This window comes from Atheta coriaria, unplaced genomic scaffold, assembly GCF_025399875.1.
Source record: "Atheta coriaria isolate IRGN ID8LTWV9N9 unplaced genomic scaffold, Caltech_Dcor_3.1 hic_scaffold_9_pilon, whole genome shotgun sequence".
Lineage (NCBI taxonomy): Eukaryota > Metazoa > Arthropoda > Insecta > Coleoptera > Staphylinidae > Dalotia > Dalotia coriaria.
In genome coordinates, this window is record NW_027045451.1 from 10,597,159 (window position 1) to 10,624,838 (window position 27,680).

The 27,680-nt window shown below is 39.4% G+C and overlaps 2 protein-coding genes across 2 annotated transcripts in view; one reads left to right on the plus strand and one right to left on the minus strand.

Annotated features, from left to right (window-relative positions):
* side (motor axon guidance molcule sidestep) overlaps positions 1–23,084 on the minus strand; it is a 36,072-nt gene extending 12,988 nt beyond the window's left edge. Inside the window, exons 1-9 of the mRNA XM_065311717.1 lie at positions 22,731–23,084; positions 18,138–18,270; positions 15,161–15,375; positions 14,985–15,095; positions 13,356–13,562; positions 12,517–12,668; positions 12,307–12,451; positions 7,886–8,010; positions 1,422–1,581 (exon numbers count right to left, since the gene is read on the minus strand). Coding sequence (XP_065167789.1) covers positions 1,422–1,581; positions 7,886–8,010; positions 12,307–12,451; positions 12,517–12,668; positions 13,356–13,562; positions 14,985–15,095; positions 15,161–15,375; positions 18,138–18,270; positions 22,731–22,818 — 1,336 coding nt within the window. The 5' untranslated portion in view covers positions 22,819–23,084. The remainder of the gene's footprint in view (positions 1–1,421; positions 1,582–7,885; positions 8,011–12,306; positions 12,452–12,516; positions 12,669–13,355; positions 13,563–14,984; positions 15,096–15,160; positions 15,376–18,137; positions 18,271–22,730) is intronic.
* LOC135798773 (acyl-coenzyme A thioesterase 13-like) lies at positions 2,445–3,081 on the plus strand. The gene is made up of 3 exons (XM_065311719.1): positions 2,445–2,602; positions 2,656–2,843; positions 2,897–3,081. Exons 1-3 carry the CDS (start codon positions 2,534–2,536, stop codon positions 3,057–3,059), a joined length of 420 nt encoding a protein of 139 aa, XP_065167791.1. The 5' UTR covers positions 2,445–2,533; the 3' UTR covers positions 3,060–3,081.
* Positions 23,085–27,680: the final 4,596 nt, after the last annotated feature.

Sequence of the window (27,680 nt, forward strand, 5' to 3'; positions counted from 1 at the left end):
CTCCGTCTGTATCGGAAACTATCGTCCCGACACCGGCAATATGCGACGCGCGGCGGCGGCGGCGAACACGAAGGAAACTTGCGGAATTGCGCCCGGTGGTGCAGCCGCCAAAGGTGCGCGCTGCTTGTTCTGGCGCGATATCGTCGACTGTATCGAATTGCTGCAATGCGCGAGCGAAACAACGCGACGCCCCATCAAAGTTCGCCAAAGCGTGACGCCCGAGTGTTATCGAACGTAATTTGCGGTTTTATCATTTTCCGACGGTTGCCGCGGCGCGCAACGGCGCCATACGTTTGATATCTTCATCTACGGAATTTTTCCTTTAACCCTTCAAAATCATATTGCACTTTTACATCAAAAACTAAAATTTTATTTTTTAACCTCCACCTTTATAATTCCACCTTTCCTATGGTTTCAAGAGACAAATTTGACACTTTAGTCACGGTCGTGACTAAAATGTTTTAGTAACGTGTTTTAGTCACGGGGCGGAGCTTCAAATATGAAAATAAAGTATAAATAGAAAAATAACCTAAGCATGCAGCTGCTATACGTTGTTAAAGTGTAACTTAGCGCACTTGATATTTAATATACTATTATTAACTTTTGTTTGCCAAAAACTAATCTTTACCTCACTAAACACACTGTATAATATTATTTAGTATCGCTTTGATGGAAACACCGATAAGGCAAACACAATAAAGCACAGCTAATTAGCCGAACAACAAAGCACTTCAGTAATTATTGTTTAAAGGCGTACGTTGTACCGACCCGACACTCCCGGTACCGGTGGTTCTGTAACCAATTTCGTCCTGTTTCAACAAAGCAGGCAGGCATTAAGCTTCCAGTCTAGTTTAAGATGATTATCACAATATAATACAAAACATAATCCCGCACCCACTAAATTCCCAATAATATAATAGTATATTATACAACAAGTGAATAATAAACTTCATAAATCACGAAATACGCGCCATCTAGACGTGGCAACCAAAACTAAACATTATGTCAGCAGTGTAACGTCTATTCTTGGACATCTGCGCGTACCTAACGTGGGAATTCATAACATTGTGTCACACTTGAATAAATCGTTAGATAAATTGTTCGACACGATGACACGAATGTTCAACAACGCCGGCATAACATTGTGCTCCACTTGCGGCCCCGAGAGGGACACATTATTGAACGATGTACGCAAATGAAGAAAATTAATTTGTCCCGAAAAGGGTAGCGTCGAGTCGAAGAAAAGGCGGATGATAAGGGTGTGACGTGCACTCGCGGGATCGCAGGTGTTCAATTTCCTTGGAGACCAACAAGAGAATTTTGTCCTTCATCCTGCTATGAGGATATTCTTACACTTACACATCATGCATTTTGATTAAATAATATTTGCGTAAATTGTAGGTTAATTTCAAGTTACTTACACTGAACCAGGATATTTAATGGTGCACTGTAGGTTTCACCTTCAGAATTTGTAGCTGCACAGGAATAATCACCATCTGAAGTGATTTCGATTCGATTGATAGTGAGTAAATCGTCGATTGGTAAAATACCAGCTGATTCGTTGTAATTTATCAGGTAACCCTGGAAAAAATCAGAAAAAATTTTAAACACAAAAAAAATTGTTTTTCTCTCGTGGTCCTTCGTCATTTTGCTATCTAGCCCTTAGATTTTTTTGTCCCAAGTTGCTGCCTCCTTGACTCCTTGACTCCTCTTTGAATTTCGCCTCAAGAAGAAAAGTTAATAAATCATTTCGTCCTTTATCTATTATACCAGCACGAGTATTAGGAGTTTACTTTTCAATGGCAGTGCACCCTTGGCGCCTTCGCCGCTTCTTCCTCCCGTGGTCTCCTTGATCATAAATTAAACTGGAATATTTGAATGTATTCGCGCGCGCATAGAAGATACGATGACAATTCAAACTTTATATCATTGTTTCGATCCCAATTCGGATTTGCAAATCGTAAGAGATTAATAATCTCTGCTTCAGGAAGGACGAGAGAATTCATTCGCCCGATTCATAGAGATATATGAAAATGACAGTCCTCGTGCTCTGCGAAAGTTTGAGAAAAACTATTTCGCCGAGAAATATGATGGGATGTAAAGAAACTGCAGCGTGCAGGAAATAGAAGAACGGAAATGAAATAATTCGCTTGGAAATCTTGACTAAAAATTGGATTTATGCAAGTTTGCCAACTTCGGCTTCTATAAGTTTTAAATGTTCTTCTTTAACGCTTTGTAATTTTAGAGATATATTTAAACATGACATGATAGTGCAAAATTATTTTCAAGTAGTTCTATTAATATTATGAAAAACGTTTTCTTTGACCTTGTAAATGTTGTAAAAAATTAAGTAAAGTATATGTCGCTATATTGATAAGCATAAACAACCATTAAAATACCATAATGATAAAATATCTACAAACGATAGTTTAACGCTAACTATGACTTAATTTGAATGGCATTTTACATCGGTCGGTGTTTGTAGTAGAATAAATAAATTTTCACGTAGAAAAGTACTCGTTTATTGTGCATTATGCCACAGGCGGTAATATTAAATAGGACATTAAGAAGTCTTGGAGGTTTCTTCAAAAATGTTCATAGAGTAAGAACTTTTAACAAAATTTGAATTTTTCTTTTAAATATTTTTGTTTGTAGGTTAATATTGTGAAGGCGGATCAAGGAAATTGCCATGCTAAATTTACCGTAACTCAAGGAGACTTAAACCCAATGGGAGATCTACACGATGGATTAGCAGTGACGTTAGTTGATACTATTTCAAGTATTGGAATGGTTTCATGCCCAGAATGGAGAGAACCTTCTCCAACAGTTAATATAAGTGTTTTGTAAGTTTTTTTTATTACTTTTTATGAAAAATGTTTAAACATATCATTTTTAGACGTATAAAAAGTGCAAAACTTGGAGATGAATTAACAATTTCATCAAAGTTACTAAAAATTGAGAATCGAATGGCCTACATGGATGTGAAAATCTTCAACACTGATAATGAATTGCTCGCTAAAGGCGAACACGCAAAATTACTATCGGAAAATAAAGAGTGATTGTGTTTTTGTAAAACTAAAATTATTACATCTCGAAAAGTTTTTATTGGTGGAAACGCAGCCATTGGCAAATGTCGTCCGTATATAATAGGAAATATCATACTCAAAAGTTCGTTTCGTGACTATTAGCATCCAGGGGTTTTATTAGCACGACCGTGGGTCGTGGCAGGGCGAGTCGTTGAAACTTTTGTTTGCGTTCCGCTTTACGGTTGTTTTATTGTCGCCGGCAATGGCCGCTTGATTATTTCCAGCGTGACGCATGCATAATATTTGCCAGCGCGGTGACAACCTCGCGAGTTTAGTGTCACCCACCCTGAATCCACTTAGAATTAAGTTGAATCAAGCGAATTTAAGTTAAGTATATTTTTTAACTTTCACCTTTAAAGCAGTCTTTCACGGTTTTTAGGAAAAAAAAGTTGAATTTAAGTCACGGAGGGCCAAGGTTGTGACTAAAGTTTTTTTAGTCACGGGTTTTAGCCACGTGATGGAGATAAATGTGGTAAAAATATCGTTTAACACACTTGATACCTAATATACCAATAAAAAAAGGTTTATTGAAACACACATGCGCGAATAATAATTTACGATCTTTAAGAGTATTCAAATAGGATTAATAAATTAAATTTCAGTCACAAAACAAAATTTTCTTAATATCGCAATAACCAAAACAATTATTTCCGCCGACGGCGTTGCCACTCGTACAAATAATTCTTATCAGCGTAAATTCAAATGTTCAACTTAATTCAACCCCTTAGAGACACTCGAAGCAACGGCGAACGTAATTTCCGCGAGCTTTCGCCCTCGCCGGCGCTGGAGCAGCGGTAACGACATTAACGAACTTATTAGCGAGTTTTGATAGATGCACTCTCGAAACAAAACCGCGCTGATTGCTGATGGATTTCTTGGAGAGACGCAAGAAGAATTCCACCAGTCTACAGCGTCGGATTTTCATTCGCAATGGAGGTGGGGTTGTTCGCTTATTGCGTTAGCGAACGCATTGTGTGCCGCCTGCCGCAAAGAGCATTAAGAGGGCTCATCGCTAAGAGGTAGTTTATTGAATCCGGGCTGCACGAATCGCACGAATTTCGAATCTTGAGGCTTCAGAATGCCTTCAGCCCCATGCCGCTCATTTCGTGCGATGCCTGCTTAGCATTGTTTAGTTTCGCAAAAGTTTTGCTCTGTCGTCGGCGGAGATAAAAAGCTGAAGCGAGTGCGCAAAAAAACAAACAAATTTAGAAATGAAATTAGCACATTAGGAAGCTAAGAGGAAAGTTTTCAAAACACACAATTGCATTAACTTAGTTATAAAAATTTTTGTAGAAAAGAAAAAGATTGTTTTTAGAAAAACGTACTTTAGTCATGGTCGTGACTAAAATGATACTTTTTGTGTCTCAAAACCATGAAAAAAAATTTTAAATTTTAGAAAACAAAAACCGAATGTAATCTTAGAATATAATCTCAGAAATCTAAAATCTAGGATAAAAGTTTTAGACTTTTGTAAAAAACTGTTGAAATAAACATAAAACCAATGTAATCTGAAGATGTTTTTACCGTATTTTGGGTTTAAAGAAATTCGGCGCAAAAAATCGTCCCGATAATGCACGCATTTCTCTCCTGTCCGCTTGTAGTTAGCGATATTTTACGTTTATTGTTATTTTTATTTGTTCGTGTTTATTGGACCACGAGAATAGATGCCCCGAATCTAACGCGTAGACCCTGGGCCCAAGGATGGAAATATGTAATAAAATACAAGATGTTTTCCGCTGCTTTCGGAAAGCAGCGTCCGTGGAGTAGAAATCTTTTTATGTGTCCGAGCGCGTCGCCGGCACTCTATATTCGCCCGATTTTTTATCACCGCCGGCGTCCTCGCGATATGAATGCCCGCATGTAAATCATCCGCTGCGAATGTTCAATAAATAGTGCGGAAGAAGACGGCGCGGCCGGAAACGCAAAAGTGCGAGAAGCGGCGGCGGCACGTCCGCCGTGCACCAGTAACAATTTGTTATTTTCACGGCCAATAAAACGCGCGCTCTTTTGTTTAGCATGCATCCATCCAGGCCGAGTTTCAGCCTGCGGCCCTTCGCAGGGCTTTCATCTATCACCTTGACACTGGATTTGCGTTATCTATGTCTGTCTTACTTGATATTTATCTCGTCTGAAGAAAAAACCACTCACAAAAACACGCAAAAAATTTAATCCATGAATGCTGAATTCAGTCCAAGGTGCGTCCGAGTTAGAATTTATTTTTAAATAGGATTTCGCCGCTTTTTTTGTCGATAAAAGTACAAAAATATCAATTCTGCAAAATGCTAAGCGTGAGTGTTTAATTAATGTTGGCAAAATTGCGAAATAACGAGGCAAGGAAAGCGCTGAACGCGGATGAAAATGCGCGACTAATTAGTCAGCTAATTAATTAACTCCGAACGTAAATAAAGAGCTCGATGAAAAGGAAATTCTGATGACCCGAAATGCGAAGAAAAGCAAATCCGTCTTCGCGCTGTTTTTGAGCTTGTTTAATGTTTGGACTTTTTGATAAACAAAGCGGTGAATTAATTTGCTCGATGAGGCATTTATGAGTGGGGGCAAAGTTTGCTAAAATACATCAATCAATAAACACCTAAAACGGGCATCATTAATGTCAGTTTATAAGAAGACTTTACATCAATTACGCTCAAATTATTTAAAAATACATTTTTTTATTTTCGAAACAAATTTTTCCGATTGCAATTTTTTAGAGTCCTGTTTACCTGTCACATCCACACATTTCATCATCACCACCCACAACGCAACGCACGAAATTGATTTAATCGTCAAATGCAAACGTCAAATATCTGTTTTAATACATCTCCTGCAGTTCACCCCTACATGTGAGACATCCTCAACTCAACGCACTCGACATACTAGTGTAAACACCAACAATTCCATTTTTGCCCCAAAGATTTTTTCTGCAATCGAAGAATTTCAAACTCAACACTCTTTCAGCACACGATAGTTTTTCTGCTCTCCTCGTCTCGAGCTCTCTTCCAGGACGTGGGGATTTCTCCTCTGCCGGTGTTCGGTTCTCGAGCGCGATGTTCAACACGTAACGTTAAACCCCGGCCGGCTGGGGTGGGTGCGCCGCCCGCAAAACCGACACAATGCAAATCCCATCAGCCGCGCAGGCATTCCAATTCCTTGTGTTTGCACACACGAGCCGAGCGCGTCGTGTCGTCGGGCTGAATACGATATAAGGACGCGCGTCGACGTCGGCATACAACCCACCATTCGATACCGGAAAATCAACCCCTGCAGAAGAGGGTGACGATAGTTCTTAGCACAGATTTTAAAGCAGAATACTCAAAAACTTGTCAAATCTAAGGTTAGGAACCCACAATTGAGGTTAGGTTGATGCCATAAACGCAATAAATCTAAATTGATAATAATCCAGCAAACGTTGACGAAACAAATGTAAAAGCATGAAAATATTCATGCGTGCTTAATGCGCCGCCACGATTCGCAATATTTCAAAGCTACTTACTCGTAAACTCGAGATAAACACTGTATGCATCAATGCGAACAAATCGGCTTTTCGCAACAAACAACAACAGGCGAAAAAATGCGCGAAAATCATCCGCGAGAAAAGCAAATATGTTTACTTTTGCATTTTCTTTTGTCTGTTGATTTGAATTCGAAGATAAATTACCAGCAGACATCATCACAGGCGTTAGCAATTTATTGATGTGCCGATGTGCGCCACATCAAGGAGTGATATTTCATCTTTGCGTTGATTTTGTTTCGTTCGTCCTTCTCCAGCACATGTGCGATTTTCTTTTCATGTGTTTCCCATCATCGCCTTCGTAAACATCTCGGCCATCTCAAGCGTGGCGAACATAAGAAATACATTTGTAATTACGCCGCCGAGGGCGATGAGAGAAAGTTAATCTGGAAACGATGATGAAAAGCGAAAACGGACAGATGAAAAGCACATTCAGTTTCAGTCATGACGGGAAAAACATTCGACGTATTAAATGCTCATCTTTCACGCGATTAATAGAATCTCACTTCATTTCGCTTCGCAATCTTATTTTTCTTATGATGATTTTTTTAAGAAACTTATCCATAAGTTGCTGGTTATGTAATAATAATAATTGGAATTCAAGATAAAAATTTAAGTGAGAATAATCGAGTTGTGGGTTTTGTTTAAACCCAATCATTTTTTGCCTCCCGCCCTCGCCTGTATTTACATATAATCCCGAAGAAAAATTAATTTGCATACGACAAGACTCTTCGGTCTTGGCGCGCACAATGAACGCCCAACTGCCTTCCCGCAGCCGTAATTTTTTCCACGCGCCGGTTTTTCCTCCCGACAACAACATCCCGGACAACACAAAAGAGCATCCTCTCCTAATATATGCGCAGAAACATTTCGCCCGGCGCGTCCGCCACGGCTTTATATAAATAAAAATCAAAACGGAATATGTAAATGAAACACCAAAGCGCGCAGCGCGCAAAACACCGAATACAAAACGCCAAATACCAAATACCAAATGGCGGAGCATGCGAACGTTTTTAAAGACGAAGCCTTCCTCTGAGAGTTCGGTGCAATCGTTGTATATTCAAGAAATAAAGCGCTGCAACTCACACAAAAAAAAATAATAAAAATAAAACCGGAAAATATAAAAAATTAAGAAGGGGAATTCTATTTTAATATTTTTATGTGTCGAGCTTATAAATATGGAAGTTCATTCATATTGAACTTTGTTACGAAAAAAACAAACCCAAACAAATAAAATTTTCATTTGAAAAATCAAAAAAAAAAACAAAAAAATTAATTCAATTATACTCACATTGTGATACCAATTAAAATTGTGTGGAGTGGGTCTAGCAACACAATCACACCGTAAAACAACAGTCGCACCCTCCTGAACTGGCGACGATCCTGTGTCCAGACGTACAACTACCTTGGGAGGATCTAAAACAATATGATAAATAAGCCATCAACCTTCATCATCCAAAGCACAAAAAATAGTCTACTGTAGGTGATTCAGGTCCACCTTGGTGTTTTTTGTGTCGCGAGGTGGCTTGAGATGGCCCCGAATAAAAAGTCCGAACAATGCGACACTAATGTCTATGATAATGCCCGGGCATCCTAAACGAATTTAACAGCCTCGGGCGTTGCCAGCAATAAAATAACCATTACGCCGGCCATTAGAACTTTATCTTTAAATCCGAGCAGGTAATTCGTTTAAAACAAAATGTCTAAGTGCAACTTAATTTTCAAGCTCGTATTAAATTTCCTAAACGCCTTTTTTCTCAAAATTTTGTGGGGTTTTGTTAAAGTTTGTAAATTTTTGATTCATGTGCAATTTTTGGTATTTTTCGGCGAAGGACGGCGTCAATTAATGTCGGGACAGTTTTTTGATTAACGCGCACGTCGCCGGAACGCCGCCCCATTAACGTTTAACGGGTCCGCCGCCACTGCCGCCGAAACCAAAGTAGACGTCGTTCTGCTTTTATTGTTATGGGATTAGGTTTTACACGCGTTGTCGTCGCGCGAAAGGTTTCTTACGCGTTAAGGGCGCATTATATACGCAAGAGCTCCGGGAAGCTGCGAGAAAGAGTGCGAAGTGGTGAATAAAACTAAAAGGGATCCGGAATAAACCTACGCATACGCAAAATGTACTAAAACTCAATGGTTTTTAAGGATTTTGAATTTTTACGTAAAATCATTTCAAATCAATTTTTTAGTGTTTTTATTGGAGAATTCCTGTAGTTTTGCTAAGAATCCCGTCTCCACGCAGTTATCCATGGGGCGTGGAAGGAGTTAGCGATTCAATGGCCGGGAATTATCCGACGAGTCCTAATTTGATGATTTATGCGACCGCAAACGAGGAAAGTGCAACGGTCTCCTAACCACTCGGAGGAACTTATCTTTATCTCCGGCGCGCTCCCACGGCCGGCCGGTCGCTTGCTTCCGCTCGCCGCCACCACCACCACCCTCCAGCGCTCTCCTTCTCAACCAGGAAAAGGATCGCAGCCGAGGAACGTGTTGCCGAGAGTCAGAAACGACGATATATACGTAACTTTACGTTTTGCACGGCGTACATGATCGGCATACAAACAGGCGAATTTGCGCCCCGGTTTTTCGCGTGCGAACATTGAAACCGACACCGCGCGTCGTCGACGGCAGACGGAAGCCGACCAGGCGAGATCATCTTTAATTCTCGGCAGGTTCCGCGCTGCCAGCCAGCCAACGAGCAGCACAAAACGCAGCGCGGCGCGGCGCTCGCGCCTTTTCCGTGCGGTGCGCTTTTGTTAAAGACGTCCGTGCAACCGAAAACCATCCCCTAGTCGGAGGGTTAAAACGACTTCGCCGACTTTTCGCCAGCGCACGTGTATCGCAACAACTAAACTGCTTTAATAGAAATGTTACTTGGCTCTAACGCAAAGCCCCACGCGTCGTCGTCTTTGGGGTGCAAATTAAATAAAGTTACCACCTCTGCCAAAGATGATATGTGGGCAGACGGTACAAATCACACCGCACATAATCTTAGTTAAAACTGTGCGAAAACATAAAAGATTTGCCACAAAATTAAAATTTAACTTTTATATTCATGGTGAATGCGCCGGGCTAGCATTGGTCTACATTGTAGAAATGTGAAAACTTTCGTATAACTAGAATCTAGTTTTATAGCTCGGTTTATAACCCATGCGCAATTTCACGATTCAATAAACATAAAGTCAATAAAACGGACGCAAACAGTTTTATCGTTTTAATTTGGTAAATGTTTAAAATTTCACTTAAAAGTAATTTGCGCGATGGTATGGAAAGTATGTTTAGTCCACCAATATTTGAATCTGCGCTATTCGTTTGAGATTATTGGCCGATATGAATTACGAACGACCCTCTTATGTGTACACAACTGAGGCGACCGACTCGAAGCTAATAGTAGTTAATATCGGGTAGTAAAGCAAGTCGAAAGCCGCTCGCCACCGCCGACCAAGTGGTAGTTATGAGCTACAATATCCGAAAGATATTTACTAATAACTGTAATTTATGGCGTCCGGCAAACAGAAACAGACTGCTGGCTTGTATTCCAAACCACACGGCTATTGGTCACTTGAGTCATGCTGTGATCCATCCGTAAATCCAACAATTTATTACAATAGCGGTAATTTTAATCATTTTTGCATTTTTTGCGTTTTTATCGGAGATAATCTAATTTTTACGAGACGCTATGCGAATCTCCACTTAAAAACTGCATCGGCGCGAGCAATTTTTACCACTTTTATGTGTTTATCAAATTTTATGCAGCGCTGCGACGACGCGCACATCTATAAATATATGCATTGAGTTTATGCAATACAATTTCACAGGTTCGTGATTTTATGGCTGGATATGCAAACGAGCTTTTGGCGGAATAATATCGCAGATATGTAACGGTGCACCCGAAGGCAAAGAAAACATGCGACGCAGGCGACAAGGACGAAAACGGCACCAACAACCCTTTCACGCTAGCGCCAAACATTCAAACGCTGCCTGCATTCCACAATTCGTGCTTACAAGGTGTTTCATTAAAATTATCTTGACATCTACAAAAGTCGAATATTGCAACTATTTGTGCAATGCGCGATGCAATCAGCCAATGAATAATGCCTACGGAATTTTACTCGCATTCCGCAAATTACTGCACAATAGACAATCAGATTTAAATCTTCAACTATTGGAATTATTCGCAACACAAACTAATCTAAAGTTAAATAAAATTTTAAATGTTTTTGATTTATTTTGTTATTATTAGATGTGATTTTTGGATGTGATTCGTACATTTCACTTTCCAACTCTTTCGTCTTTATTCCCAGCGTCTTCCTTGGCGCTTCATGAATAATAATCAATTTGATTTCTGCCTGCTCTCAGTGCGCGTCTTCGTAGCTAATTAAATTTTGGCTCGAAAACGAACGCGTTCTGTTTTCTCGGCGCGCGCCCTCCACGACTGTTCATTAGAATATGTAATTGAAATATGTACACAGTTATGTTTTTTTCCTCGTTGGATAAACGTTGGATCGTTGCCGGAGATATTCGTTGGGATTCCAGGCGATCCGCGTTTAAAATGCGCGCAGCGTTCCCGCCCAGGCCCTCACTTAAACAATGATTCGCCGTCGCTAAACTCGAAATTCGCCATGTTTACAAATGTTTGCATTTTCGCGCGCCAGCGCCAACGAGCCGCGCGAAATTCCATCCTCGATTCGCGCCCAACCTCATATCCCCCGCATCTTCGAGGCGAAATTGTTGAAAATTTATTCACGACGCTTCGATTCGCAATGAGCACAGTAGGTTTTAATTGAATCCCCGAGTTGCGAACAATAGAGGACCTTCAATTTTGACATAGTGCCGAAAATGAGAGCGTTTCGTCCGAGGACGTTTGGTGCGGATGTACGAGTCGAGTTTCGGTTTTCGAGTGCTAAGGTCAGACACGTTCGACGCGCATCTACTTAACCCTCGGATATGTGTGGCGAGCGCGCGAAATTATTCGTAAATTATTCCCATTTACTTTGTGACGCGCGCACCCACACAAAAGGATTATTTATCGGGGCGGCGGGCGATCGCCCCCACGACCTGAATTTCAATTAGTTCCAGACCGCAAAGGAAGACTACGCAGGACCGGCAATGCATAAACTTTAAAAAAACTTCATAAAATGAAACGTTTTACCACCAGCGCCATCTGTATTTCAAAATTTTAATTAATTTTAAATTTACTTTATTTTTAGGTTATTTTTGGTTAGGATTAGAGTTTTTAACTAGATTTTCGAGGAAATAGTTAAATCTGGTCCTGATAATAAGACCGGACAGATGTTCCTCGGTCGTTTGCGCGTCCTGGCGTTCGTTCCAAGACCGCAAAGTGCCGCAAAACATGCGAACGTTCAACATGTCTCTCGGCGGCGCTCTATTGAATTTCCGCGGCGCGGGGCACTTGAAATTCTGAAATTCGCCGCGCCAGAAATTAACGCTCCCGCCGTCGCTTTGCATTCGCCTGCGTCCGAGGCGGTTTTTTGCATCGCATGTCGTTATCTTGCGAAATAGATAAAAAGCACAAAGCGTCTTTTTCGTTTGTTTTGCGCGGCGAAATTTATGCAACCCGAGCATGCAATATGATGACAAGGCATGTCATATAGCATGACCGACTAAACAATAAAGCACTCGTGTTGTTCACGCTGGCATTCGCATTTTATTACGCTGATGAAATTTTTGGAAAGTAAGAATACTCACATGCGACGTGAATTTGCCGGCGATCTTCGGTGTAAATGCCCAAAAATCGCGGATTACTCGCGCGGCATACTAAATCTTTACCGTCATCATCTGGGGTTGTTCGCAGGGAAAGAATACTTGTTGTGGAAGTTGATGTTTCCTCTTCCTGCGATTTTAAAAATAATTTTTTTAGAAAAAAAAACTTAATTTTTTTGTAGTTAAGGAACTTACAGTAAGAACTTGATTCCTAATTGGTTTTCCATCCAGTGACCAAGATATTTTTGCAGGTGGATATGATCCGGAAGTTTCACACCTCACCGTCTCGACTTTGCTCGAAGATAGAAGCTCGTTTGGCGTCACGATTTTCACTTTGTTTGGCTTCACTGTAAACATTTAATACTCACAAATCCTTTGTATTACTTCCAGGTGACAGTTGATTATAGTTTCAGTCGAAATAAATATTTAATAATAATTTCCGGTTTTGATTTCTGCGTCAGTAAACATTGATTTGTTTTATTCGACGCCGAGATTTCTATAACTAATATTTACGCAGAGCAAACATATTGCACGATCAATCAGAATCAATCATCGAAGTTATCAGAAAATCAAGCTGTGTGTTGGTGTATAATATGGTCAAAATCAAAGTCTTAGAAGAGAAAAATAAGAAAACACCGGTGAAATCTGCCGGGAAATAACAACGTACTAAAAATAGTCGAAAAAAGATTTTGTTTCAGCCAAAGTTCAAAAGTTTACGCTGTGCGGACTTGCAGTGAAAGAAATAACTTGGAAGGAAACAGTTTCAAGATGGCTTCCGGCTGGTTTCGTGGCAGTCGGAGTCAATCTGACGAACGTTTGTTGGGTTGTTTACGGCAGGGCCGGAGTGCTCTCGAAGGTATCATTGAATTGCATAATTTATGTGCCACCGACTGCTTTGCAACCGGAGGCGAGATGCGGGAAGCGGGAAGCCAGTGAGACGTTTAAACCGGGCTATAATTTAGCACAACATGTACCTAGGTATCTATGTACACCACAGAGATACTGCAATCTAAATATAGTAATAGTTAACTTACAGAAAATAATAATTGGAACTTCTCGGACAATATCACCGGCGATTTCCATTGAGGAAGCTCGACATTCCAATCGACTTCCCCGAAGTGATCTGGGAGCTTTAGGAATGACCAATTGGTTGACTGCAGTCAGTGCAGATCTTCCGGTATCCACCACACCATCAAGTAGAGTGTCATTTGCCCACCATGTGACTCTAGGTGGAGGTTTTCCTGTTGAGAAAAAGAGAACAGAACTTGTCAGGCAAAAATTTAACAATTTCCGACTTCCGACACATCCGGTTGAAAGTAGCGCTACATATCAAGTGAAAGAGTGACGTTAGAAGTTAGTTGTACGATTGAAGGCGGAAATTGAAAGGTGTCTGACTAAGAGACTCCTGTGTCCGATGCCAAATTGGGATAATAGCCTAGGCGTGAACAGTACGCACGATGGCAACCAGCACGGAATGCCGGTCGTTTCCTTTTGTGTACGCCGCGTGCGCCACTTTGCAGTCGCGCCGACATCCCGGACGCATCCCCTGCGGCAAAGGGATCGCGCCACCTATGCCCGTTGTATCGGAATGCGCGCGTCGGGGAAATTGCCGGCCGGAAGCCGGCTCGGATCTAAGCCGGCCGACGCTCGCCGCTCGAATTAATTTGTATAAGCGCCTTTGCATTCCTCATTCTCAATTACAATATCCAATCAACATGTAATGAAATGCGAACACTGATTAATACGGTAATTAACAGCAAACACTGGAGCTCTCGCATCGGACGGGATTCTCGTCGGGATTGCAGTTTGTGGAAATGGAAGCGGAAACTAACCGAAATGGCGTCAGGCGCACATCGTTAGTAACACAATAACCAAAGGAAACTACTGCTGCCTATAGTCGATGATGTGATGCTTTGAAATTTATATCAACACAACGAAATTTAAAAAAATTGAAAATCTTTGAATTTTTTTGTAATAATTTTCACAAAATAAAAGCAATATTACTGCTGGAGGAATAAATGTCCACTAGATGTGTGCCCACAAAGGAGGCGGCTATCCGATCGCATCATCGTCAAGTGTTGCAGCGTTGGCGACGTTGGTGACTTGTGAATTTCGTTGTCGTTTTGCGGGCGTTTCGCAGTTATTTTGCGCTCTCGCGGGACACAGTCTAGAGTCGTCCTCAAAGGAAATACACTCCGCAACCATCCGATCAACGAATGCCCATTTTATACCGCATGCTCAACAAATCACACATCAAAATATTCCGCTTGAATATAACACCTTTCTGTAACACTCTGTATGTTTTGAAGTTTGAAGTTGTTTCCTATCTACACTTGTTCAAAGTCTTTTCTATGTTTTCTAGTCTCCACTTTAGTCTCTTCGCGTGTGTTTCTTTATGAGCGCCGTTTTGTAGCGGCCGTTCTTCGGTCTTTCTCCCCAGCGCGGTGCGAAAACTCTCCGCAGTCGCATCGAAACAATGATAAAGCGATAAAACTCTTTAACTGTACTTTCTATTCATCCGCAGCGGCGCGCGCTCACAATGCGAACGACGCTGCGGCAGTAAAACACTTCAACTCCAATGGAGACCCAAAACTGTTACCAAAACTTGGATATTTTCATCTGAGCGAAGCAAAAAATCTAAATTCGGTAATCTACAAACTTACCGCCAGTTGTCTGACAGGACAGAAACAATGGTTGGCCTTCGAAGAATGGTCCGGCTTCGTGTTTCACTTCTTTGCCTTCGGCGTCAAAGATTTTCGGCGTTGAGGGTTGGACTGTTAAGAAAACAATGTCAAAACAATTGTGTTCTAAAATAAAATGAAAAAGAAAACTGTATTACCGACTAATGTGAGATTCACTTTGAAGTTCCTCGTTGGTGAATTAGTAAAATCAACTCGACATCGAAACACCCCTTCGTCCTCATGTGTGACGCGATGAATTTTTAATCGTGCGCGCGATGGATTTTCATCTGTGATAAAATATGACCTAGTACCAAGATCGTCACTCATTGTCAAATGTGATGCAGTGTTTAAAGCGCCACCTCGGGCATCCAAACTGAAACAAAATGCGATATTTTATTTAAAAGTGCAAACAAACGCCATCTAAATGAGAAAAGCATTGAGTTTTTTTATGAATATTTAGTGGTGTTAGATGGAGCAGAAATGAAAATCATGTTTTTCGCGTAATTGCACGTCAAAAGAAACCAAAACACATGCATTCGATGCAAACTAATTTTTGGTCGCGCTCTGCACCATTGCATGCACTTATAAGCCAATCATTAATATTCAACATTATACCAAGTGTCCACATAAATATTCAGAATCCAATAAAATTTCATTTCATTGTTATTTTTAAAGAAATTAAAATTTTATAATTTTTTTTCTAAACATGTAAAGAAAAATACTGAATTTCCGAAAGAAAAGTTACAGGACAATTTTGGTGACATTTAGTTTAAGAGGACGTGCGCAGTTTTGCGGTCGGCAATGATTTATTGCATAAATTATAGATGAACTTTCGACTTTTTAATATGCGCGCAGCGCTCGGCGGCAGGAATGAAATTTCGCTTTAAAATAATAATACGCCGACGATGTCGACATGCGCCGGCTAAAATGTGATTTATGTTAACGTTATTTATAAATGGCCGCCCTCCCACCACACACACACACACACATGCGCAAAATGCATGCGGTGCAATGTTGCAATTTTATTCACTCGCAGCGCTCAAAATTCAATATGAAAATTACTACACATTACGATGTACTCGCACACGAAATGCACTTTGAAATCCGTCATTATTTATGTCTCGCGCGCGGCAATTGCCGGCGAATAATCTTGGATCGCGCGAATTGTGTTTGAATTGTGTTTTAATTTAATTAACGCCCGATGGCCGCGCGACACGAACACGTCATTTCGAATTGATTAAATTGATTAAATAGTTTTTACCTTTGCGACACGGAAAAATACGAAACGTAGAAAGAAAAAAACGTGAAACGTTAACGGGTTAAAGATGCTCGAGTTTATTTAGTTTGAACGTGACGTCGTCGACGAAAGAATTCCAATTATGAGCGATCCCTTCGTCCTCATTTCCGTCAGAAACTCTTCGTTAGCTTCGTTAAATACTAACGAGACACGCCGGACTGAATATAAAAAAGTACACTTCCAAATTAAACTCTTGCTCGGTGGAAATGTTTAACGGGTGCGCCATCTGCTGATTGATCATTGAGATAGTTGTGGCAGATGGCGTTGTTGGAGTGCGCCATTTTCGAACCGATTATCGCATTTTATTGCTTTCTATCGCTCCGATGGCATTTCCCGATGACACTATGAAACTATCCTCGGCGCAAAAAATGTCGATCGTATTATTTTCTCAAACGGCTGTATGCTATTGCCGGAACGCGCGAAACGCAAATTCAATCCAATTCGCAGTTTGGCCGAATCGGCCGATGTGAAGCGAGCACGATTTTATCTTTTATCTGCTCGCACATCCTCGACGGGGAAATTTTGCGCGAGAAAAAATCCGGGAAGCAATGACTATGAATGGAGCGGCGCTCGTCGTAAACGCCGATTTAAAAGAGAGATTTCCCAATTCCCCAAAGATCAGCCGGGAGCATCTTGTTAGCGGCGCATTATTAGGGAAAAGTTTGCGCGGGTTTCTATAGCGGTATTTTTTTCGCACGGAATTTTTCGCCAAACAGTGACAGTTACACGTCTTGCAATTTGGAATAAGTCTCTCACCTAAACATTTTTTCTTCAACAAACGAATCAAAATAAAATCAAAAACGGTAAAAACGTTTGTTATGTTTCAAAATTTCGATAAAAACGCGCACAGTCGTAAAAATAAAGGAGGTGCTTAGTGAGAAAAATGTATTTATAAATATGTCTTGTCGTCACGGCTTAGCGTCACGTCACTGCGAAGTCAGAGCATAATGTCGAAATGTCGAGCGCCAAACAGGAGAAAAAAAGCGGCGAGCGGAAAGCAGAAATAATCAGTTTATCCCGGCAGTTGCTAGATATACGAGTGCGAGTATTTCGTGGTCCATTTGGGGGTTCATCGAGTGGAAAGAAAATATTTGATATTGACGAGTCACATCCTCGCGAAAAAAAGTGAATAAAAATCACGAAACAAAATTTTTCTTACTTCCACGTATAAAGCGTCAGTTTTTCCACGATTTTTAGTCACAAAAATGGTTTTTAATATACGGTTGAGTAATATCCATTATCTACGGGCATTATCTACGAGACAGAGTTTGCGCCTGCGTATTTGCCTACGGAGCAACACAAATAAAAAGTTGAAATACAAAAACCTCAACGTGGAACTAGAGTGGAAGTAGAAAAGAATAGCGTAAGCATCACGTGGCTAAACGTTGTTAAACACTCGATTACTCAATTAATCTCGTGAGTAAAGTCCCCATTTAATCACTTGATATTAAATATATTATATACAAAGTGTTCACATTATCGTGTGGCAAATAAGATTTATAATTGATAATTTGCTGGCGCATTAATAAATCAGTTGGGTTGATTAATTATGACCGAAATTACATTTAAATGTGGTGATAAATTATATGCAAAACACGACGACGGCAGCGGGTATTTAGCCAAATAGAGCGTAAACAGTATCGAGACGATGCAAACAATATTACAATACGGGTGATTGTATGCGAGAGTCCATCGATCGCAAATCATCCTATGAATATAATGATGATTGACTGTCAATGTGCACGCTGGTGGTAAATTAAATATATTTCATCAGACTATTAAATACTCCAACAAATCGCTATTAATTATTGATTGATGCATAATGGAAATTTGCTTACCTATACAATGGTGTACCTGTGGTATCCTTGAACCAAAAAACCATACTGACTGCATCACTTGGTAAAGGCGGAGTGACGTCGCAAGGTAATTCAACATCTCGTCCTGTTACCGCCCAGACAACTTTTGTTGGAACTGAAAATTTAAAAATTTTAAAATTTTTAATTGTATATTAAGAAACAAGTGCGCTAAGTGGCACATTAACCACGTTTAGTAAAAGTTCCATCCCGTGACTAAAGTACTTTAGTCACGGCTTTGTCTCTCCGTGATTAAAATACAACTTTTCATGTCTTAAATCCGTAATAAAAGTGGAAATAAAGAAAAATTTAAAATCTGTCATTGTTACCGCCCAAACAACTTTTGTTGAAACTGAAAATTTAAAAATTTCAAAAATTTTAATTGGGTATTAAGTAACAAGTGCGCTAAGTGGCACTTTAACCACGTTTAGTAAAAATTCCACCCCGTGACTAAAGTACTTTAGTCACGACTTTGACTGTCCGTGATTAAAATACAACTTTTCATGTCTCAAAACCGTGATAAAAGTGGAAATAAAAGAAAAATTTAAAATCTGTTAGGTAAATTTCAAAATCTTCAAAGATACGCATTATTTCACGATTGTGTGCACGCGGGAGCATTATTTAATTTAGATTATCAACAAAATGGCTGGCGTGCATCTCGAGCGACATATAACAATAACGTTGGCTGGCGGTAATCCTCCTGCTGCACACGAACAAACAGTAGTTATTGCGCCGCACGCCCCGAGCGCAGATCCCACGTAACGAGCTTTCCTGCTAATGCCGGAGGCTGTGCGCGTCCTGCGAAAAGTGTGCGGGAACACACCGGGCGCACGCCTTGCATACCGCGCCCGCCCCCCGAAAACCTTTAGTAATTAACGTTGATTCAGAGATTATTTTTAATCTCGTTTAACGCCTGACCTCACCGGACTAAGAAGACAGCACGGCAGTGAATTATACCGCGTGGGTAAACCAGAATTGGTCATAGTTTTTATTACAAAAAAACAGAAATCAGATGGGCATTTTTGTTTACCTACTAAAACATTCAAAATAATTAATAAACCGATGTGTTGCGTGTTGTACATGTGGCGCGTGGAAATTTTCAATTACACGCGCGATGACATTTTATTAATTCAATCGCAAATCGACGAACGTGAATATCGTTTGTCGGGCGGGCACTCGCCGCATTGTAAAAACAAATAATCATTGGGTTGTTAATTAATAACGGGTTATTACGGCACTAATCGTTATGAGCGCTGCAATTTCGATGCAAAATTCTGCACCAATTAACGGTCATAATCATCAATATGCATTGAAAAATCAATTTGTATTAAATTTTTTCTTTATGCAGAATACTTGGTAAAATTCTTGGACATATTCCACGTTGCACATATTTTCAAACTCTTTTGCATCTGTTAATGTAATGTCGCGAGTAAAAACGTAAAATAAAAATCCACGCCGAGATCCCCTGCCGAGCGTAATGAAAGTCATCTGTTCTGTTCACCGGCGATGTTATGCGCTTGTTGAATTGGCTGCCTGCCAAAAACTCTCGTTTTCCGAACTCTGAAAATAGCCATGCGGTATAACCTCAAACATGCTTGGCAAACTGCTCAGCTATTTGCAACCTTGAAACACAATTAAAATAAGTTTAGAGTAAAAAATATTGTCAATCGTAAATAAATAATAAATAATCTGTGATTTTGTAAATTGTTCACATTCTTAGAAAAATTGCAAGCTGGGCAACTGGCTGAATTGTAGCTGTATATTTTTCGCTCGAATGTCCTCCAGCTATCAAACGCCGGCTGACAGATTCGCAGAAAGAACAGGAACTTGGGACGCCCGAAAGTCGAGAAATGCCTGACCAAATAAAGCATCGATACAGACGACGCCCGTGCGTCCTTTGGGATGCATCGCTTTTTATTGACCTCAAACATATGATTTGTGACTTTTACGAGTGCCATATATATGTCAGGAGAGAAATCATCTTCTATGGTCCAACAGAGGGCACATATTGCATAAATCACTACTTGGATGAAGTTTACTATATTGTGTTCGTGATTAAGAATCAAGTGGCCAAACAAGGACTTTACTCACGAGATATAAAGTATCACATTTTGTGACAAGAAACCGTGGGTAAACTAGCGCTTTATAGGTCGAAGTAGAAAAACATAATTTTAAGTCATACTTAAGTCAGAATGACGAGAAGAATATTATACTAGGTGTCGTTCAAATTAATATAATTAGTTGACTTTTTTTATGAAATTCTGGCTTATATTTCTAATAAATTTTTTTAATTCAACTTAACGTTTCTTTTACTCCCAAATTTCAATAATTTAAGTCTTAAAGAGGTATAAGTATCGACCTCTAACGCTAAAAAGTTGAAACTTTGAGATATAATGAAGCGTTTGTGCACTTCTTGTGAAAAATAAATAAATAAACAAGGCAACTCTAAATTAGTAAATAAAAATCATCCCCAACCATTCAATTTTTCATAAAATATATAATCACTTTTATTACAAAATTAATTTATTGCAAAAGTTTCTTGAAACTCATTACAAATTTTAATCAAAAATATAATAATTTGTTATCGTGGACAGGTGAAAAATATAAATTCCATAAATCATTTATTTTTGAAAATGTTGCGATGAAACTAACCGAAAATAAATTTTGGCTTGCGCGGTTAATTTGGCGCAGATTAGATGCAAACTAGCATGAACATTTATATTTAATAAGCGCGCATACTCGCGGCACGCTGGCGCCACATTTCATTTGCTCGTTTTTCAAAACGAAAGGAATCCGTAGAAAAAACTCTTGAAAACACTTGGAACTCATTCGAAGCACATGGTACTATTGTTAGAACCTGCGTGACCGAAGTGAACAAATGTACTCATCTATGAGTTAATTTTATATTTTTATTTCGAGACACAATTTTGCAAATATTCGCGACTTAAAATACAATAAAACTGTAAATATTACCGGGGCGCATGTCCACGAACTCATTTTCTGCTTCTAAAATGCTTTACTTTTATTTTGAGATTTTTATGGTGTAAGTTTAAACTTATGTCCGGTCGCACACGTCGAATCCCACCGCTGAAACACTACTGAAACATTATACATACTTAAACGCAGGTTTTGCACATTTTGCATTCAAACACAAAACGAACAGCAGCACATGCACCAAATGGCTTGCACTGGTGAGGCGTACAAAGAAAGTGTTGCGATTGCGTGCGAAGCGTGCATGCGGAGCGTTTGTCGTACCGCTCATTAGCACAATAATCGCAATAATATCGTTTAAGTGCGTTTAAGTACTTCATTGGCTAGCACCGCGATTATCCACCGTGGCCGCAGTGCTATTTATGTTTTCACGCAAAACTTTACTTCATTTCAACATATTTTTTGCGATGTAAATAAATAATCATCCAAAACGAAGTAAATAAATTAAAAGCTGCGAATATATCGCGAGTTAAGTTAACTTAACTTGAGCGTGTTACAAATTGGCATCGTTTTAATAATTTCTGCGTATTTTGAATGCCAATTTTATAGAATTCATACAAATTACACATTTTCAAGCTGAAAAATTGCAAAAATATTTGTCCATAAATAATTTACACTTGAGATAAAATAAACGATGCCTAAACACATCGTAAACATCGTAAGTGTATGTGGAGTGAATCTTGAAAACTCGGCCAAACTTGACGAGACATTAACAATGATGTAACACGCGATCTGAAGTACTTATTTCCGGTCATACAAAATTAACACTTTTATTTAAAGTTTTCCTACACCGACGCGCAAAGTTTCTAAGAATATTGCTTAAAATTTTGCTACTGCACAACCGAAATTGTGTTCTTTGAGTAGATTTACGTGTTGTACACAAAACTCGCGTGGCAAATTGATTTTAATTAGCATAATGCCGCCGGCACGAGATATGATCAATGAAGATGGATCGTTTTCCACTCCGCAAAAATACTCGTGTCACTGCAACTAATTCCAACTATTTTACTCCGAGTACAAATTACACAATGAGATACAATCGTACAGGGCTTTTAATTCTTCTTGTTTCTGGCTGTAGTTAAACATAAGGGCGAGTTATGAGTTAAAAATCGATTATTACAACTTAGACTTAGATTGTTCCCTTATTTTGTGTCAAAAATTTACTATGATGCGGTATTTATAGGTTTAATAATTATAAGTCCTCATTAGACAAACAGCGGGTATCGAGAAATGCACTCAGCGCTGCTAATTGATGGAATAGAGGTGATTTTCAATTTCGTTGGCACGTCACACGTCAAACTATCTGCTCCGCAATCTATTATTACCTCTCTGTGTTGAGGTGGAACACAAAAATAATTAATGATTTAAATGAACACGCTGGTGTTATCTTCAGGTACGCGAAGTTAACGATTCTCATCCGGGCGGTGGAAATTTTTCGCTTTTTTGTGTCGTGTGCGTGCGGATAATAAATCAAATTGCTTCGGATTCTTTCGAGTGTTTCTCTTGGTTTTCTCAAAAGTGGTTGATTTCGAGAGATATTTCTGTCGCCGGGGAATGAGTCATCGTTCGAAAATGAGCGCGCTTTACCTTTCTGAAAGTCCGCATGTGAGTAGGCAAGCGCCGTGTGGACAACAGCCGCCAAAGTTAAGTATAGATATCCGTTTCCCAGGCGCATATTTTCGCACAAATTACGATTTACACACTTGACACTTTTACACTAACCCATCACCAAGTGAATTTTTACACAAAATTTTATTTTCGCACGTTTCACGTTTGTTTAAACGAAAATTTTGATATGGTTTTTGTTAAGTCGGCTGAGCGTGCGCGGCATGATGCGCGTCGAGCGTTCGCGGTGAAACTAAGCGGACTTAAAAGTCCACCGCGCGCGACCAGAAAAGCTCCCGTTTGAGCTTCCCGAGATGCCAGGAGTTGGCCATCTTCTAGTTTGTCGCGTACGGGCGCGCTGTTTTATTTTCGCGGCGTATTTATAGTCAACCGTGAGCAGAAGCAACACAACAAGCCGGCCCAATACGTGCGTGTTCGAGTTTTCCACGCCGAAAGTCGAAAGTCAACAGTCGACGCCAAAGTTCACAAAGATTGAAGGCGCGAGATGAAGATGCAGAGATAAATATGTAAATATTTAATTTGTGACTTTATAATATCATCACGCCGCGTGATGTTTTCGGGCTTAATGAAGGAGAAAAGAAACATTGAGGCGAGTTAATGCTGGTTTATGATCGCCCGGGCTCGGGGAGGGTGCGTGAACTATAAAAATTATATTTAGAAGGGAATTTAGTAGACGTACACATTAAGCTGGTACTGGTAGTGAATTCAATTATGAAAACAGGCGTGAAACAAATATTTAGAGGAGGTGATGATGAATGAATGTATTTATTCTTTAATAATGTAATAAATGCAAGTGTTTGTTTGTTACGCAATTACGCAAAAACTATTCAAACAATTTTTATAAATTTTGGTACAGAAATAGTTAAGACTTTGGAGAATAACATAGACTACTTTTTATTGCAAAAATATTTCTTAAAAGGAGCGTCAAATAGCGGGAAAGATAATGAATGCAAAAAATTGATGTTGACCGTCGGTATTGCATTATACGAGTATACAATTGCAATTTGCAGATTTATTTACGTTTCAAATTCGACTTCTCATCAAAAATCGGAAAACGTATGTTCACGAAGTTTTGCGCATCTTTTTTATTATGCGTTTTAGATGTATTTGCCTGTTTTACGCCACAATAACAACAAAACGTCGGAATACGTTTTCGGTTTATTGAACGTTATAAAACGCTGCCACCAAATCTAGTATAATTTGCTTAGCGCTGATTTATTTTTGCGAAAATTTCGACGCACGCAAACGTAAAACGTTTTTTTAGTGCGACGTAAAACTTCATGCGCCATCATCGAGCAACAATACCGTATTATATAAAACCTAAGAATACGAAGACATAGAAATGTCGATATGAAATATTTCAGTCATTATTTGCATATTTTTATTCGATATTTAACGTCGCGCGATTTATATTAAAAAGTGCAGTCACAGTTCGCTGATATTATTCAGACTGCGGTTCGTAATGAAAATATGCACATTGTGCGAAACGCGCCGAATGTGCGTCTCAGGTTGATCGACCTCGAAGCCAAGAAAATACACATCTCGTGCGCGGAAAATGGAAAACGTTTAAAAGCGTGCGAATTCGAGCGTAAAACGACTTGCAAAATAAACACGGCGCGAGCAAATACAAAACTCGCGGATATAATACGCAACAGAGGGCGCAACAGGTTTCCTTTAGTGTTCGATTCAACCTAACCACAAGTCCCGACGTCCATTGTGTGCAGCTTTGCGATCGAGACAATAGACGGCGCTGAAGTCAGGGGAATGGACGGCTTCATTAGCGTCGAGCAGTTACACAATCCAGGTAAACACAAGTCACCAACGTCCACACACATGCCATTGATATTGTATTAAGATTAAACAAATATATCATTGTTGTGCGCGTATGGTTGCATACGTTAAGAAGAGGTAATAAAGCTGATTACTACTGGTCGAACAACAACAATGCATGCGCAATAACAAAAGCTCAGATCTGTGGAAAGCCAAAGGAAGATTTATCGGAGTGCGATGCTTCATACTCTGACAAGATTGTGAAAGCGTTAATTTATCGTTTACATGTTTCCCAGATTGCTAAATATTCGATAGTGAAATGTTTATTTTTCCTGTTGAGAGAGCATCAAAACAATCAAAGTGTTCCGAGCATAAATTTATGTTTTAATATGTTTTCGCACAGTTACAGACGTAAAACAGATCCGGTGCTGCAATAATTTATCGAGAATTTATTTTCACATCTAAAATGTGTGATTTTATAATATATTTTTATAACTACTTAGTATTAAATGTTGGATTTAATGTTTTCGGATCGAAAATATGAGTTTAAAACTAACACATTAAACATTCCGTTTGTGACTGTTCGTTCAGTGAGATATAACCTATTTTCAGACCCCCGGTTGCCACTCTTTTCACGTCTCTATCAGGCTTTGTGAATTCGTGTGCATTATTAATGCCGCATCGAAATGGTCGTGTATACTTGTAACGAAAGCCTATTGTTGGATTGCAGTAGAATCTCGTCTAGCTGAAACTATGATAAAACACACTCAGTCTGTGATGGTACCAGCGAGGGTTGACGGATGATAATATAGGTTATGGTGCTTTGTCTCAATGTTTAGAGGACTCAGCGTGGTTTTCTACGCTTCGGAAAATTTTACAAAGACACGTTGCATAGATCCGGCGGTCGTTAATTAATGGCCACCGCGCGTTAATGAATTGTTAATGAACGTAATATACGATATGCACAAAATTGTACTTGTTCTACTTATTAGTAAAGAAGTTATTATCCCTTGTTAAAATTTTATATGCGTGGATATAGTAGGTATAATTTATTTTTAAATTTTATTTTTTTTTTAGTATTTTTGATGAAAAAGTTGAAAAACTGAACTTTCTCACCTTATTGAAGCGTCGTGATGTTCATAAGTTTTCATAGGTTTTTCCTCTCGAGGTGTTTTTTGGGAAAAGGGGTGGCGGGTGCAAGTTTTTGGTCGGTTGGCCGCATGACGGTTATGCCGGTGACAAATGAGCTATCTGTTAAAAACTCGTACGTTCCGGGCCAACAAGTTCGCGATTTACGCGGCGCGTTTTGGCGCTCGCGTCGCGTGCTTGCCGGAAATCGTAAATCGCCAACATGGCGGCGTCGGAGGCGGCTGCTTCTCCTTCAATAAACCGTAAACGCTCTCCATCTCTTCCGCCTCACATCACGGCGCGCATAACTCATCACACCACACACTCCTACTTCCTCTCGAAAAAAGAAACAAAACAACACAAAAATATTAAATTTTTGTTTTAATTACACAGAAAAAAAGTTCAATAGAATATGAAGTGCAAGTGAAAACAAGAAAATATACGAGCAGATGATGTTGAAGATGTTTAGAAGGTTGAAAACGTTGGTGGGTCGCCTCATTTGCCTGAAAAGACATTTTTTACAATTTGCTTCAGCGTACTGCGACTTCAGACCCACGACGTGCTTTCGAATGTTTAATAACGTGGACGGCTCGCATTATACGTTGTTTGCGCTCGCACGCACCGCGCAGCGCGATGAAGAGCATATGAAAAATTGAGTGAGAACAACAAAAAAAGCTCATCATTCAAGCTTAGGCCCTGTTTTTGCCGTCGCGACTTTCAGCACGGCGCGAAGCCCGACGAACGCATGTTCCACTTTTATACGAGATAACGTCGTATTGCTTTGTAATTTTTAACAAATTTCGCTGCGAGCGCACAGCCGAAGAGACAAAAACCAGCTCCAGAGAGGAAAAAGTCCCAAAGGTCGATTAAAAACGAGCCAACATTAAAACACGAGTGAAAAACATTTAAAAAAACGAAGTGAAGAGAGACGAGGAGTTATTTACGAACGTGTGAAATCATCCTGTCAGCTGATTTTTGGTGCTTACAGAACTCTCACACGCGTTGGAGTGAGTAAAAGTGTGAAATAAATAATTTTTTTTTGTTGCTACAATAAAAAAATATGTGTGGATATTATTTATGTTTAAATGTTGTAGAGTTTTAACTTTTAATGTTTTACGTGTTACATTTTCGACTGACGTGTGCAATGTGCGCATTCTCTTTATTACAATAAATATGAAACAAAATGTTTGGCAAAAAAATTCACCGACGCGAGCTTTCATGGATGCGAGTGTCGTGCATCAAAGGTTTTACAATTCCGGTGAAAATGTTGAAAATTATGGTGGGACGCATCGCTTGCTGCAGTCATATGCATTATACAGTATGTTTAGAATTATTTAATCTATTACTTTCTTTGGTGAATACGTAATCCATGTTATTTTTTAAATATAAAAATATTTATTTATTAAACATTATACGTGATTTTGGATTTACAATTTTATTTTGAGTTGACATGTTTCGCCCAGAGGCATCTTCATAAAGTTTATGAAGATGCCCTCTGGGCGAAACATGTTAAACTCAACAAAAACTGTGTAAATCCAAAAATCACGTTGTAATTTTAATCAATAAATATTTTATATTTAAAAAATTATTTAATCACTAAAAAATATATAAGTACAAGCGTGATACAAATTTGCAAAAAAACTGAAATTTTGAAAGCAAATTTTAATAATTTTAAGCATGATGTAACTTTTTATTATTACTTGAAAGGAGGTAGAAATGTATTTGGTATATTAAGAAAAATTATGGAATCTAACAGTTTGATAAAAGAAAATTATTCAAACAATACGCAGATGGTTTTGTGTATCGCGTCGGGCGAGAAAAGGCGCACCATTAAAAACAGGCGAACAAATTAAATGCACTTTAATGCATTAACGCTTTTAATATACACACAAATTTCGAGCGTTTCGACTGTTTCGCACTCCATACATGCGACGGCGGCGGTGGAGAAAAGCAAGCGTCGAGATATGCGAAAACGCAAAAGAAGCGCACCGCGGAACCAGCAAACTGGCAAAT